General features: G+C 41.2%; 2 protein-coding genes across 5 annotated transcripts in view; one reads left to right on the top strand and one right to left on the bottom strand.

The window, feature by feature from the left end:
- GNAL (G protein subunit alpha L) overlaps positions 1-16,554 on the top strand; it is a 955,956-nt gene extending 939,402 nt beyond the window's left edge. For both annotated transcript variants that reach the window (XM_078687601.1, XM_078687602.1), the window contains exon 12: positions 10,359-16,554. In XM_078687601.1, coding sequence (XP_078543727.1) covers positions 10,359-10,505 — 147 coding nt within the window. In that variant the 3' untranslated portion in view covers positions 10,506-16,554. The remainder of the gene's footprint in view (positions 1-10,358) is intronic.
- The window catches only part of MPPE1 (metallophosphoesterase 1), a 766,027-nt gene continuing 762,631 nt past the window's right edge, over positions 13,160-16,555 (bottom strand). For all 3 annotated transcript variants that reach the window (XM_078687603.1, XM_078687605.1, XM_078687604.1), the window contains one exon: positions 13,160-13,933. In XM_078687603.1, the coding sequence (XP_078543729.1) occupies positions 13,751-13,933 (183 nt within the window). In that variant the 3' untranslated portion in view covers positions 13,160-13,750. The remainder of the gene's footprint in view (positions 13,934-16,555) is intronic.

Raw genomic sequence — 16,555 nt, 5'->3', positions numbered from 1 at the left:
GTGAAACCTTCCGACCCGAAATCAGGAAAAACCAAAGCTTCAGGGCCGAAACATCTCGCACCGAAGGTCATAGAGCCCAAAAAGAATGGAAGTCCTCCTAAACCCTCTGAAAATAAACAAAGTGACAAAGACACTCCGTCCTAAGAACCTCCTCCTCCATCAGATTCTTTGGCTCCAAAACACAAGCAGTTACATATTGACCATGAAACTGGGAAACTTCGAGCAACACTTCATAAAAAAACAGAAGCAAGACCTCTTGGAAGACTAACATATACCTCTTAAGAAAAAGGACATGGGTACTAACCGCTCTCCCCCTTACATACCTCCCTCACCACCCCCACGTTTCTCACCTGAGCCACAGGATGATACGGATGGGGACGGGGATGATAATGAGGAAACCTTCCACAGGACACAGACCCCTGGGATGATTATGATAAAGATTATGATCATACTAATGACCCTGATCTACATCCCTCCAGACCATTGCCACCTGATGACAATATTGATTCGCAAAGCTTATCAATAGAGCGGCTCAATACCATGGGGTGGAACTTCATACTTATCCCTTAGAGGAGGATTTCTTAGTGGAAACTTTCGCTCCTTCCCAAACAAAACACTAATACTTTGCCCGTGCTCAAAGGTATGATAAACATGCCAGCAAGGTATTCAAGGAACCTTTTAGAGCTAGAATACTTACGCCAAGGGTAGACAAAAAGTATAAAGCCGCTTCTACAGCCCCAATTTACATCAGGGGTCAGGGCCCACTAGATTCTCTTGTCGTTTCAAATGCACAAAGTGAGCAACTTCTCAAACTACAGGTGATGCCCCTCCTCCTGACATGGAGTCAAAACTTAGACGCGTCAGGCAAGAGAATTGCATTAAAAGCTGCAAATCATTGGGGTATTGCCAATGCACAAGATCTCCTGGCACGATACGATAGAGCTCACTATGACGAGCTAGAAAAACGAATGCAACATTTACCAGACCAATACAAGGCTAAAGCTCACAACCTTATTCAAGAGGGTAAACTTATTACAAACATTTCTATCAAATGTGCTCTTGATGCGGCTGATACAGCCTCGCTTGCCATTAACACTAGCGTTTTGCTACGCCGACACGCTTGGCTTCGAATCTCAGGATTCAAGCAGGAAGTATAATCAGCACTACTTAATCAGCCGTTTGATCAGGAACATCTCTTTGGCCCCACAGACAATCCATCATTAGAAAATATAAAAAAAGACGCTAAGACTGCTAAGTTCATTGGGGCCTTACAACTACCTTCTAGTAGGGGCTCCTTTTGTCGCTCCTTTTATAGGAGTGGCTCAAAGACACTACGTCAGAACACACCCCATCCTCTTATAAAAGTCCCAATCAATCTTCCTCATCCAGAGGATATTTTCGGGGAGGATACAGAGGAAATAACAATAGAGAAAGCGGCAGAGGTAACCATCCGTACTTCCCCTGCCACCAAACAGTGACTTCCCTCCACTACCCCCGATCATTCCACTCCTCTCGGGGTACGTCTCTCACAGTTCCTACCTGAATGGACTTCCATCACAAGAGACAAGTGGGTAAGACAAATTACCAATATGGTTATTGCCTAGAACTTACCTCCACTCCACCAACCATTCCTCCCAAACATAGTGCGATGTCCTCAGAACATCTTACTCTCCTAAAGCAAGAAGTTCTCTTCCTGTTACAAAAACATGCAATAGAACCAGCCCCCACTGACTCATCAGGGCACAGGGGTTTACTCACTCTATTTTCTAATTCCAAAAAAGAACGGCTCTCTCAGACCAATATTGGATCTCAGACAGCTAAATCCCTACATTCAATCTGATAATTTCCACATGGTCACCCTCCAACAGATGCTCCCGCTAATTCAGCACGGTGACCTTCTTTCCACATTAAGATTTAAAAGATGCCTACTGCCACATTCCCATTCACCCTGCTCACAAGAAATATCTCAGGTTCGTAGTGGACTTTTAATACTACCAGTTCAAAGCCCTCCCATTCGGGGTAACTACAGCACCCAGAGTTTTTACCAAGTGCCCAGCAGTAGTTGCAGCTCACTTAAGAAGACAACACATTCACATGTTTCCTTATCTGGACGACTGGCTCATAAAAGCCAAATCACAACAAAGCGGTGTTCAACAGACCCACCAAACAATTCAGTTGCTTCACCGCTTGGGATTCACGGTAAACCTCACCAAATCCCACCTCCAACCTTCCAACACACAAAATGTAAATGTAAATGTAGGGGACACTTTTATAGCGCATCTATCACTCCATGGAGTATCTTGGCGCTCAAACCAGATGGAAACGGTTTAAGGAAGGATTGACCAATGGAGACGCTTACACTTTACACCAGTGCTATGCAGGCTGCATCTGTAAGAGAAAACACCCAGGTCTTTAGCGCTTTCCTGAACTGAGTTTCACAATACAGTGACCTAAGGTGAGGTGGGAGCTTGTTCTAGGCTCTAGATCCCAGGACAAAAAGAGATTTTCCTCCTTTGGTAGCCAATCTAAATCTGGGGATGGTTAACAGATTCTGACTGGCAGACCTCAAGCAACGATTAGGATAGTATGGTTTAAAGCCATTACACAAATATTTAGGCCCTTGCTGTTGGAAGGCTCTAAATGTGATCAGCAAGATTTTAAATAGGATCCTTTTGCCAACTGACAACCAATGCAACGCTTTTAACGCAGCTGACGCAGATGATTTTCGAGGCCAACGTAGCAGCAGCCAGGCAGCAGCATGTTGGATCATCTGTAGCCTATGGAGTACGGACTTATTGACTCCAGCATATAGGCTATTACAGTAATCCAGCCTTGAACTTATTAAGGCTACTGCAACTGATTTCCTGGCTGATAGAGGAAGAAGATCGAAGAACTTCCTCAAAGATTTAATTGTGTGAAAGCACATACCGGCTACGGCCACCGCTTGCTGCTTAAAGCACAATTGGTCGTCAAATTTAATGCCCAGATTTCGAGCAGATGAAATAGTCTCAGGGGGAGATTCAGCGTCGTCCGGCCACCAATTTTTTGGGGAAAACAGATTTCGGCTTCCAACCGGCAAGATCTCCGTCTTGCCAGAATTGCATTTAAGATGATTATCAGTCATCCATTTAAATGTAGCTGTTAAGCAATTCTTCAGGTTTTCCTCCGCCCCCAGCAGTTCTCCATCCAGTACCAGAATTAGCTGAGTGTCATCTGCATATGATATTGTACTGATGTTAAATGATGCAATTAGCTCAAGCAGGGGTACCATATATAGGTTAAACAGAACCGGGCTTAACCTGGACCCTTGAGGAACCCCGGAGCTGATGACCTTAGCTTCTGACTGGTATTTGCCCAAGACTGTAATTTGGCGTCTGTTGTTCAAAAAGTTCCTAAGCCAACCCAAAACTGTCCCTCCTATTCCTGCGGCCACCAACCGGTCCACTAAGATGTTATGTGAGACCGTGTCGAAGGCTGCCGATAGATCTAATAATATCAAGACAGCCTTCTTTCCCTGGTCTACAGCCATTCGTAGGGTCTCTGCCGTGAACAGTAGGGCAGACTCTGTAGAGTGTTTCGACCGGAACCCAGACTGGTTGGGATGTAAGATGTTATTCTCCTCCAGATAGTTCATAAGTTGGCTATTAACGAACTTTTCCACCAGTTTGAACACCACGGGGAGCAGGGATATAGGTCGCATATTGGAGAGGATCGTTGGGTCAGCGAGGGTCTTTTTATGGAGGGGCTTAACTGCTGCGAGCTTCCACTCAGTGGGGATTACTGCTGTGGCTAGCGATGAATTTATGAGGTCATTAATAATAGGATTGACAACCTCCACCGACGCCTGCAAAACCAGAGGTGGGCATGGATCAAAAGGAGATCCAGATTTACTGGCCAAGATGGCTTTAGAGGTCTCCTCAAGGGGAACAGGTGTAAAAGACTCAAAGCATGAGGTCCTCCTAACTGTTTCAACTCCCTCAGCCCGCTCTAAGCTGCATGGAGAAGAAGATGGCAGAGGAAAAGTCTTCACAATGTTGGCAATCTTATTATCGAAGTAATCGGCAATTAAGTTACAGAGGTCCTGTGAGGGGGGAATCTCTTGTGACAGGGCTGATGGATTGGTGAAGTCCATTACTATTTTAAAGATTTCTTATTGTCCAGAGCCCACTATGGACATGGCCTGTAAGTAGTGGGCTTTCTTAGCTAATTTTATCCCAGCATGATAGTGCCTTCTAGCTGTTTTGTAGATATTATGAGCATCCCCCTCGTAATTCCCACGCCATCTCCGTTCGAGTGCTCTCACTTCTCCCAGCTCCAACTTCAGAGCCGGCGAGAACCACGGGGCGTTCCCTTTGCTCTTGTTGGCAGATGGATTTTTCATACCGGCTGGTCCTAACAGATCACCAGCCGAACCTATCCAGTCACAGAATTTCTGGTTATCTATTATAGTATCGCCTGTTAGTGCAGGCGTACTTTCTTTTAATATTCCTAACACGTCTGGTCTGCTGGGAAATTTCTTCCAGTTCGGTTTAAGCGTGTTATTACGTATTTCATTATTCTTCACGATAGCAGCAGGAACCTTATTATTTGACACAATATCAAATGGAATAAAAAAGTGATCGGACCAGATTTGAGGGCGCGGCTGCCTAACCATTAACCTAGCTGAGTTAGAGCAGACACAATCCAACAGGTGGCCGGCTACATGGGTCGGCTCTCGATTTCGGAGAGTAAGACCAAGAATGTCAATGGTATCCATAAAACTACCTACTCCTGGTTCCTTGAGGGAATCTAAGTGCAAATTTAGATCTCCTAGCACCGTAAAATGTGAATATCTAAGCACTAGATCACTCAGTGCATCCCCCACGGTTTCAAGAAACTCAGTGGGAGAGCCAGGGGGGCGGTAAATAAGGGCGCCAGAAAAAGTGAGGGAATCATGGATGCCTAGACAAAAAGCTAATGCTTCAGCACCTTTAATAGTTGCCAATGCGTGGATGGAGCATTTAAGTGAGTTATGGTAAATTATGGCCAACCCTCCTCCTCGTTGTTCACTCCTATCCAAGCGCTGTATCCGATAGTCGTGAGGGAGAGCTATGGCTAAATCCGGAATGGACCACGGTCTCAACCATGTCTCAGTAACCAGGAGCCAGTCCAGGTCAGACTCGACAATCAGATCATTTATGTTCTGAGCGTTTTTGTAGAGTGAACGAGCATTGATAAGTCCTCCTCGCAGCACGATATCGTGAGAGGAAACTTCCAAGGCAGGCACTGGGGTCAGCGTGAGCTTACATTGACCACAACAAATGGGTCCAAACCATTTGTCAGGGGCTAGAGTCCCATGGCAGTGTGTGTTAGTGGTGTTATAGGAGTATAACAACTCCCTGGACATACCTGTTAGGGCTATACAAGGAACCAGGTGTGGCAAGATGTCCTCTGCCTCCAGCGCCGCCCTAGCGCGGACGGGCGCAGACGGGCTGGACTCTGGCTCGACTCCGGCGCGAGTCAGGCGCGCCCGCTGCACGTCACCGCTGCGAGTATGCATGGTAGGTTTAAGTAGGGCTCACCTGACCTGGGCGTCTGAGCACTGAAGCGCTCAGCGTGAATACACGGGCAGACCTCCCCAGCTACAACCAATATGGCGGCTACACAAATATTCCCCTGTCCACTCGACCCGCTAAAGGAGCGGTGAAGGCACAATTACAGTGCTAGTGTGTGGGCAATGGTCCTAAAAGAATGTGGAGTCGACTAAGGTAAATTAAATCGATTTTAGTGAAAAACGAGTAAAAATAAAAAGCGCGTTTTAAAATAGCGCTTCCGCTTATCAGGGTGCTCGCTTATGCAATAGATAAGTAAGAGGCGCGGCACACAGTTAAACAATCTTTTCCCAAGGCCACAAGTTTATCTAGGAGATACAATAGACACTTTCACAGCTCCAGCATACCCCAACCCAGTCAGGATATGCAACATACAGGCTCTAATATCACAATTTCAACCTCTACATTTATTATCAGCTTGAGTGTTCATGCAGCTAATCGGAATAATGGCCTTTAATAGTTCCTTATGCAAGACTCTAGATGCGTCCTCTACAGGAATGCTTAGCACGTCAGTGGAACCAAGCTCAAGGCCAGCTGACAGATCTGGTGTTTGTAGACAGCCGCACCCATCGCTCCCTGCAGTGGTGGAACACACAAAACCTTTCCAAAGGGTGACCGTTCCTCGAGCCCTTTCCACAGATAGTGCTAACAGCAGACGCATCGCTCTCCGGCTGGGGAGCTCAGCTGTAAAATCATACCATTCAGGGCCTGTAGACTCCACAACAAAAACAGTTCCACATAAACCACCTGGAACTTCTAGCAATTGTGATAGCGTTAAAAGCCTTTCAAGTCCATCTAGTTCACAAAGCTGTACTAGTCTGACAGACAACATGACAGCAATGTACTATATACAAAAGCAGAGAGGTACACACTCCCCACAGCTCTTGCGTCTAGCTCAGAGCATATGGAGATGGGCCATTCCTCAAAAAATATATCTCCTTGCGGAACACCTTCCAGGAGTACACAATCAGATTGCAGATCTGCTCAGTCGTCAGCGACAACAGATCCACGTATGGGAGTTCCATCCTCAAGTTCTCCTTCCATTCTTTCAAATGCGGTGCTACCCAGAAATAGATCTGTTCGCCACACACCAGAACACAAAATGCCCAAACTTCGTGTCCAGGGATACACCCATTGTCCAAAGGCAATGCGCAATGGATGAACTGGTCAGGAACATTTGCTTACTCTTTCCACCTCTCCCGCTCATTCCATTAGTGGTTCGGAAGCTCCAACAGCATTTACTCAAAATTATCCTGGTTGCTCCCACATGGGCTCGACAACCGTGGTTCACAACCCTGTTGGAACTATCTGTAGTTCCACATCATAAACTACACCTCTCACCCAAGCTTCTCACTCAGAACCATGGAGAGATAAGACATCCAGATCCCATCAACTCAACCTTGCGATCTGGCATCTGAAATCATAGAGTTTGGCTACCTCAATCTCCCGCCAGACTGTATGAACGTCATTAAGGAGGCTAGACATCCTACCACAAGAGCATACTACGCAGCAAAGTAGAAATAATTTGCAGTTTACTGTACAAATAATCAAATCAATCCACTAGATGCTTCCATTCAAAACATCATTTGCTATCTCTTACCCCTACAACGCTGTAACTTAGCATACACATCTATACGATTGCATCTCGCTACAATAGCAGCTTATCTACTGAACAGACAACACTTGTCTTTGCTTAGAGTGCCCGCTATCAAAGCATTCATGGAAGGACTCAAAAGAATAATTCACCCTAGGGTTTCACCCTCTCCAGTTTGGAACCTTAATATTGTCCTTACAAGGCTCATGGGCCTGCCGTTTGAACCTATGCACAAATGTGAACTACAGTTCCTTACTTGGAAAGTAGCCTTCCTTATAGCCATCACATCTCTTGGAAGAGTTGGTCAGCTCCAGGCACTAACCATACAAGAACCATTTTTACAAATTCATCATAACAAATGGTTTTTAGGACTAATCAAAATGTTTTACCTAAAGTTGTTTCTGCCTTTCACCTCACTCAGTCTGTTGAACTCCCAGTGTTTTTCCCTCAACCAGAATCAGTGGCAGAACGTGCGTGCTCTTCACACACTAGATGTGAAAAGAGCAATACTCTATTACATTAAAAGAACTAAATCTTTTAGGAAAACCAAACAACTCTTTGTTGCTTTTTCACCACTGCGTAAATGCAATCCCATTTCAAAAACTAGTATTGCACGATGGACAGTTAAATGCATCCAAATATGCTACATTAAAGCCAAACGCACATTAACTATTCCCCCTAGAGCACATTCCACACTCAAATTAGGGGCTTCTATGGCATTTTTAGGGAATATACCCGTAGATGACCTCTGTAAGGCTGCAACTTAGTCTACACCTCACACATTCACAAAACACTACAACAGATACTGATCAGCCACCGCTGGGAAAATAACTGCTGTATAGTCTATGCTAACACATATGATCTACAGCTCATATGCACGCACCCGCCTCCCCGGGTACCTTTATCTGCTGCAGTATTATCTTACTTACATACAACACACATGGACATCTCTTTCTATTCTTACTAACACCATCATCACCCTTTATGGCGAAAACAATCTAGGAATGGAGTTGATGCCCATGCGCACTATCACCATAAGGAGGAGTCACCTACCTCGTGAGTAGGAAGAATTCTTTGAAGAAAAACAAAGTGCAAACATCTGAGCCCAACATTGCATGGCGATCTATGCTAACTCATATGAATCTACAGCTCTACATGCTAAGGACAGATGCATACTGGGTAAGGAGCATTTCCTTTTGATGCTTGATATATGTAGAACATGCCTTGTGGTTAACAATTAGATTGGTTGCATTATGCAGGTCACACAGATGAAGAAACCAATTAAAATATCTTTTAAAAGGTAATTTTCTCAGCCTGCTCAGGTAGATCTGAGCCGGCTGTATACAGTACTGTTATCGAAGGTGGAAGCAGCTGAAAAGTTCTCTATCTTTTTTGTCATCTATGGTAGGAATAAAGTAGTAATACCTCAAGAAAACAAGGCTAAGATTGCTTTGTTGCATGCTAGGTAGTATCTTTACACTTTCTATGTTATGAGATTCACGTCTCACGTTTTCCATCCTCCATTGAAGGTAGAAATCTGGGTTTTCAGGTACTGTTTCAGTCGGGGATATCCCACAGGACAGGGACATGGATTACACCACATTAATTTTGCGAGTACTGCCGCTTGGGTCCATGATCCAAGAGCCATGTAAGATGTGGCCAAACTGTCCCTTACAACTTGTCATTTAATCCCAACATTGCCCTTTATGCCCTTTATTAACTCCTTCCTTTAGTTGGATGTAAAACGGCAGTCTCCACGAAGATTACTTTTCTTATCATAAACACAAGTTTCAGCAAGCCCTTGAATATATGTAGAAATTATATAAGAAATAGAGACTCATTTGGAGTTTATTAACCTTTCCCTCCTTATGTGGCTGTTTTCGCCGTTTTGGAGGGGTTTGGGCGGGCATAGCTTAAGTTCCTCTTAAAAACAAAAATAACCCAGTGTCTGAGCTAATTTTTATTTAAAAAGAAAAGCCCAAACAGCCTCTTGGCCATGCTCTCTATCCTACACAGAGAACCCCTGCAATGGCGCCAGTCAATTATTTTTTATGTGCACACACCAAAAAAGAAAGTGGGCATAGCATTGGTGCGGGTTTCGTGCAGTTTTTCTATAGTTTTATTTTGTTAAATGGGGAATTGAAATGTGTTTTTATTTATTTTAAGGACTGGCTGAGGTTTAGGTCACCATTCTCCGTTTAGTTAAAAAGAACCTGCTTCGGAACCTTCTAGTGAAAATGGCAGCGATTTTTATTTTCAAGAAGTAGGAATTCTGATTTGGAATATGTATTTCTCAAATCAATGTTGCTCAAGTACAGCAATCAGGAGTGTGGTAGTTGAGGATTTTGGCATATCCTCCAAACGTTGGTTGATTGCCCTCATACTGCCTGGGATCCCTGTTTCTGCCCAGTAGGAGCACATCTTGGTCATCTGAGCTTGCATGCTTGACTCTTCTACTGTACCATGCAAGTCTTGACAGCGTTGGATGTCATTCAACTTCAAGAGCATTTATTTATTTAAAATTTGAATGGAGGTCTTTTACTTCAGTGTTGTCTCATTTGTGTGGGGGAATAGCCTGCACGTGGTTTTTCCCCTCTTCTTTGTTCAATTTCCTTCCCCTGGCAGCATTGTCTAATTCCTTTCCTCCTCCTGCTCCCCTGTTTACTAACGTACTATACTCATCTTTTTCAGAACCCATTCTTGCATCCTCAGTTGGCTTAATTTACTTCCCTACTCCAACCTCCTCATCAGCTTCCCTTAATTCTGCTGTAGCCAGCTGTTTGATTCCCAAAAGACTTCAACCAACTTTCCCATGGTTTGCTTGTTTTCTCTCTTCCACTTGCTGACTCTGCCCTATTTCCTCATTTGTCACTTCTCCCAACCACTCTCTGGCTCTACACATCCTAATACCTTTTGATAGCAAACTCATCACCTGCATATGTCACAGGTTTGTAGTGTGTCATGAAGAATCTGTTGCATAGATGGGCGACTAGACGCACTCGCCTATTACCTTTTGCATTGGAGCAGTATTGCATTTCACCACCTTGTGCTTGCAGAAATTATTTGTAAGTCAACAGGAAAATAAAGATCAAATATTATTGTTTTATTGGTAAAGAGCTAGTCGACCTCTGAAAACATGATCATAAATGTGGTTTCCTCACTCTCTATTGCAGAGGATAAGTACGGCGAGTGGAGATGGCAGACATTATTGCTACCCGCACTTTACGTGTGCAGTGGACACAGAAAACATCCGCAGAGTCTTCAACGATTGTCGAGACATCATTCAGAGAATGCACCTTCGCCAGTATGAACTCTTGTGATTGGAATCACCGTGGAGCCTGTGGTTTTTAATTCTTTGCTCCTCTTTCTGTATTTTTCTTTCTGTCCTGCCCCACACAGGGTGGACGAATCCCACCGAAGTACGTGTCAGCCTTCCCTTTTTTTTTTTACCCTGGTGATTTATTCCACATCCAGTTTGCAGCAAAATTCCCCCCCACCCACCCTTTTGTTTTTTGGTTATTGTTTTGGTCGGGACTTTTTTGTGCTTTACTTTAATATGCCACTTTTTCATTCCACTGAGCCTTGGGCTACCTCTGTTCCCATAGCTTTTGAAAGAACGTAGCCTGCTTGTTTTTTCCAGCAGGTTGTCCGTGCAAATACATGTATGTCCTTTGTACGGCACTATATTCAGACCTATCCCTGTGTGGGTTTTTTTTTTTCAACATGACACTGAAGAGTACTTGATAGGGGAAAAAGAATAATGCACTTTGTATCAGGTTATTAAAAAAATACTGTTGAGGAAGTAAACACACAATGTAGCAGCACCACAATATTTATTACTTAGTCACAGTTTTTAGCATTATTGAGTTGCAGGTCAACTGTTAGTGACCTCCTCCTTTTAAAAAGCTGTTCTTAGAACAGGAAGTAGACTAAATAATATGACGAGAGGCATGGTGAAGAAGATAAGCAATTTCTTTCTGGGGTTTTGTGGCTAAAATTTCTCTGCCGACCTCAGGCATTAGAACTGCAGCTGCATTCCGCCTATTGCATCGAGGCTGTAAACAACCACCCTCACTTATTTTGTTCTGTCCACAAATTATCTGTTTTTAGCACAGATCATTCTTGGACATTAGTCCCTCTAAAAGATATATTTATATATATATCTTTTTCTTTTTTTGTTTGTTTTACTGCTGGTTTATTATATTGTACAGACTGTAAAATGTAATATTATTTTGTACAACTTTATTGAAAAAAGAATACTTGTAGAAGATCTTTGTGCCTTGATTATGGCTGTACCTGTAAAATGAGCTAAGATGTAAGTATGTTTTTGATTGCGCTGTACAGCTTGATGTCAACCTCACCTGCAGCAGTGACTGAAGGTGGGAACTTTATCTGTAGAATTTAGTTTTTTTTCTGGTTTATATAAAAAAGGAAATGCTATTTAGTAAAAAAAAAAGTTTAAATTATGCAAATTAACCACTTACCTTTACAAGTAAGGTCCTACAGTGATCAGATGTTGCAGCAACATGCCTTTTCCTTTCCTTTTTTGAGGGGGGTGGGGGTGTAGGTTTGGAGGAGTGGGGGAGAGTCTCAGCTTTAAAATTCCTGAAATCCATTCAAGTGTCCAAATTTGCAACCTGGTGTTGTTTCAATGGAAAACAAGAATGAATTTTCATTTATGTAGAACTAATGTTTAGTAATTCCTTGGTCATTCATGGACCATTTTTCACTTTTGCACAAGCAGAATGTGAACGTGCAACACCACTGGACCCAGGGTCTTAAAAGGCGTTTACTTAGTTGCTTTCCTTGTGCAAGAAAAACAGCAAACAAAAAAGTGTGACAGACCCTTGTGACTGGCCTAAGAGAATTACAAGATGATATTTTTATTTCTCTTTTAATAAAGAGACACTTTAGAAACTTGTTTTATTTTAAATACAATAGAATCAAAATGTGTGAATATTTCTCAGACTTGAATAATTTATGCAAATGACGTTCTCAAAACAAGTTGTGGTACAGTACAATATATAAAAAAGCAAGAATTGCTGTAGCAATAAGGCATGTCCTTTTTAGTAACTATTACACTGCTTTATATTTTATACATAGGTGTTTTATGTCTCTGTGAATATATACTTCTGTACAAATGTCTAAAATTACAGTTGCAATAACAAAAATTCGGAGAAGTGTTAGCCTACATTACTTCACATATTTGTTTTTGTCAAAAAACTTGGCATGTCTCCATCGTTCCTTTACAATTAAGTGGAGGACAGAAATACAATTTCTAGGGTTTTTTTTATACCCATAACAACAATCGGAGTTTTGTAGATGGTGCATGCTTTAGCTCAGTTTACCTTCTTGGTCAATTTTTGCCAGAAGCTAGAGTCACTGTAATTAAACTCTTAGTTTTTGCTTATAAATTTGCTGTTCATAGAGCAAGATCAGTAAGAACAGAAGGCCCAGGATACTTTCAGCAGTTTTTATGCTGGTTTTGTTTTCTTTCCTCATAAACGTTTATGCAGGACTTTTGTATTTTTTGCAAATTTTTATATATTGTTCACTTTTCAAGTGTCTGCCACTTCCTAGACAGGAAAATTGGGATTTTGCCTTAGGGGAATTAGATGATCAGTTTTATAGTAGGAAAAATACTTAACTTCAATATCTTGATGTACCGTCCGTCTCCTTCACAAAAATTGCAAACCATTGCAAACGACTGCCTTTTTAAATAGGGCATCGTATTTAAATCAAAAGTTATCATAATGAAATAAAATGTCAGGTGATTTTTGTGCAGATAATTTTATTTATAATTCTCATCTTGTTTAAATAACTGTTTTAAACAAGCAGCGGAAATGTGTTTTAAAAAGCACACTAAAACAAGTTAAACCTCTGTTTTACCAGCGTCTGTTTGTTTTGGCTGGCCAAACTATACAGTTCTCAGACACTTTTTATTCTTTGAAAGACAATTCTGACTAGGATAAAGACTTGTTCACGATAATTTTATTTAATATAAGAAATTAACCAAGGACAATCAAATCTTATACCGAGCGTTTATCTCCTGATATAATTACAAGCAGAAATTCGGCCACTTCGTGCATATTATTATCACCATCATAGTAACTGATACAGAAACAAAGCTAGTAGTGGCAAGGAATGTTATTACACAGTAAAAAACAGGCAAGTACCTACAAAATAACTGTCTCTGAGTTTGTGTGGAAGGCAGTGTAGTACATCTAGTGGCAATTATATAAATTACTTTGAAGTTCTCTCTAGAAGTGACAGGTAAATTTCACAGATTGTTCAGGCACAGCCTTTAATCAATATATATTTCTTTAAACATTCTAGAAAGAGATGAAAGATGACTTCATTGTACATGTCTGGTCACATTCGTGCAGCATTAAAAAAAAAATGAAAACAACATTCTTCAGGTTCGCCCCAATAATCCTGCTTAGATTATACACGTCAGCATTCATTCATATTTTTGAACAAAAATGAAGCATACACCCAACAAGTGTGTTCTTCAGTAATAAGACTTTGAATATGCAATATCCTAAATTATGAACTTTCAAAATCTTCATGTCAGCTTGATTTTTCTTGCTAATCTTTTGGCAAAGTGAAAGGGAAGATTGAGAATTTGAAAATAAGCCAATAATAAGAAAACCAGTGGAATGCCTCCTGTATAATACGTATAGATTACTGAATTCTCCAAAGGAAGAAAGCACTTTGAAAGGGAAGAGTTTGTTGGTGTAACACTGCCCTGAAAAGCAAATAGAAAACAGTCAATATGTTTCAAATCGCACCATAATTTTAATACACCCAGCTCATCAGGAATACTCACTTCTACAAAAATAGAACTAAACATGTGGCCACATGAGTATTTTGTGAACAACTTTGGACATTCCACTCAGTGAGCCTGTTGTGACCCAATGTATTGCTGAGCATACATAAAGGACTGCTTGCATCTTTCCTAATCAGCCTTTCTACCATGTCATGACACTGAATGACACTAGTTCGAGCAGAAAGAGGGGCTAGGTGCAAAGCATACATTTTAAATAGTTAGTTATGGAGTAGCAATATATGGAAAATGTTCCAAAGCAAGTGGTTGCTTGTCTTACTGCAAGGTTCTATGGGGAATCGCCAGACAGTGTTGCGATTGGGTGTGCTGACTCCCTATCAAAACTGCTGTTTATCTTGAGGGTTTGCAGTGGAAAAAAGTCTTCTCACTTGTGAGCATATACTGCCATAGTTTTTAGACGGGGCAGTTGTACGACATGGCAGTCTAGAGGTCGAAGCCTGTATATCCCATATTATTCTGAAATGAGGCAGCAACGGAAATTCCGGTTTCTGGTTGCTGCCATACTACAGACCTTTTATTTGAAAATCTGATAGTTTTGTAACATGTCGCTGCCATGTTTTTTCAAGCAACATTTCCCCTGGCTAGGGTCTTAAGAAACTAACAATTAAACCCTCAGCCGAGTTTTTGATGGGGGATTCCATATGAAAAGTAAAGTAAGCTAAGTAGTTATTCTTTCTATGTTTTGTTTGACTAAAGCAGAGTTGATCTCCTAATTCACCCAGTTTCTAATTTGATTACCTTACCTATCTTTGAAAGGATAAGTTGAGATGTCAGTACAGGTAGACTGAAAAACTCACAATGTACTGAAGAAAAGGGGTATCTCTGCAACCTTACATTGCATTATGGTGATAGCAAGCAGTTCTTGAGTAGAACAGCAGATACTCTAAACAAGACCGAGACTAGCTGTCCCTGTTGCTACCATTAACTGTGGAACGCAGCAGTAGATCACGACTTAGCAATCGTTCACACTGACAATGTTGTCGAAGGAACACCAGCTAGTCAATGGTGATACCCTAGTAATCTGAAACCTTATGTAGGGGTGAAGTGAAACACTTTCAAGCCCTTTTGAAGTAAGAGTACTGCCTTTAAGTAACCATGTCATTAAAGCATCCGATTACACACTATTGCTAGAAAAGAGATCACAGCAGTACTGCATAAAGCAAAACTTTTTCCACATGCAATTAAAAGACTTTAAATTGTTCATCATCCTGAAGTGTTACAACTGTACCAATGTGGGAATTGTTTTTTCAAATAAATATCAAAACCTAGGTCTTCTGTGTGGTGATGCTGTATTACTCAACAGTAAACCAAAAGTCTGCAGTTGTCAGAAGTGATGTTTTTGTACTAGCTCTCAACTCCCCACTGATGTATTGTAGCATTTAATAGAACTGGTTGAAAATACGGACTATAGAATGGTACGGTACTTGCCTCTTCTACCACTGAGAACAGCTCCGTAAACCTATTCTTCCACTAGCAAGAGATTATTAACTACAAAGTCACAAACTCTCCATTTGGAATCTTTCAGCGGCAAAGACAGGTGGCGACATTTACTCACTGTCCTTCAACTTTGATTTCTGTAGCAACACTTTTTTGGCTGATCCTCACAGAAAGATGCCTCTTTAGCTCTTTAGGATTAAACTATCAACAATGCAGATGAAATACATTTGCTAATTTCTATGTGCTTGTATATGGTTGCTTTGATATTTTAAAAAGTGTTAGATTTAGTTTTTGCTGGATAGTCAAACTACAGTTATTAATTTGAAAACTACACTACCATTGTCACAGGGGCAAACAAGCAGTATCCGATTTAATTCAGAAAGAAATTAATGTAATTTGGGAAATCAATCAGAAAATCATGTTAAGAACATCGTGCCCATGGCAGCACAAAAAATTAAGTGCTTGAAGCCTTTGTTCAAAACTGTGACTGCATGCTTAGTATCAAAGACACACCATAGTTGTGGGCGGAATTGTTTCTTTACAGTAAATAGGTGTCAATGAAATAGGATGGTACATACATCAAAGTTTTTTTTCCTCCGCTTTTAGACCAATATTTTACAGTAGGAAGAAATGTCTAATAATTTAGGGTGCTCCAGACTCAAATTTGAAAGAGACACAAAGGCATTTGCCATGCTGATTAAAGCATTTACAATATACTGTATTGTGCAACAGATCTTGCTTTGGAACGGACTGCTGAAACATCTTGTGTAGCATGTTGGCTTTTTAATGAGACTGACTTCAAGAAGGAAGTGTATTGCACCATGAAATATAGGACAAGCTGCAACGACCAATGATGTCTGAAGTGGTTAATGAAGATGCTTGGAATATAGGAAGAAAACAATCTTACAGAAAGTAGAAACTAATACTGAGTTTACTTCTGTCATTGAAGATTTAATGATAATTAAAATGTCTTTTTTTAAAGGTAGTGTAAAATATCATGTAGTGTATTATTACCTACGTGGACTTAAGATATTTTTAATAAAATAAGTATCTAATGAATATGATAATAAAAATGTATACATTTAC

This window comes from Lissotriton helveticus, chromosome 4_1, assembly GCF_964261635.1.
Source record: "Lissotriton helveticus chromosome 4_1, aLisHel1.1, whole genome shotgun sequence".
In the NCBI taxonomy this organism is placed as follows: domain Eukaryota; kingdom Metazoa; phylum Chordata; class Amphibia; order Caudata; family Salamandridae; genus Lissotriton; species Lissotriton helveticus.
This window is presented reverse-complemented; position numbering and strand designations above follow the sequence as displayed.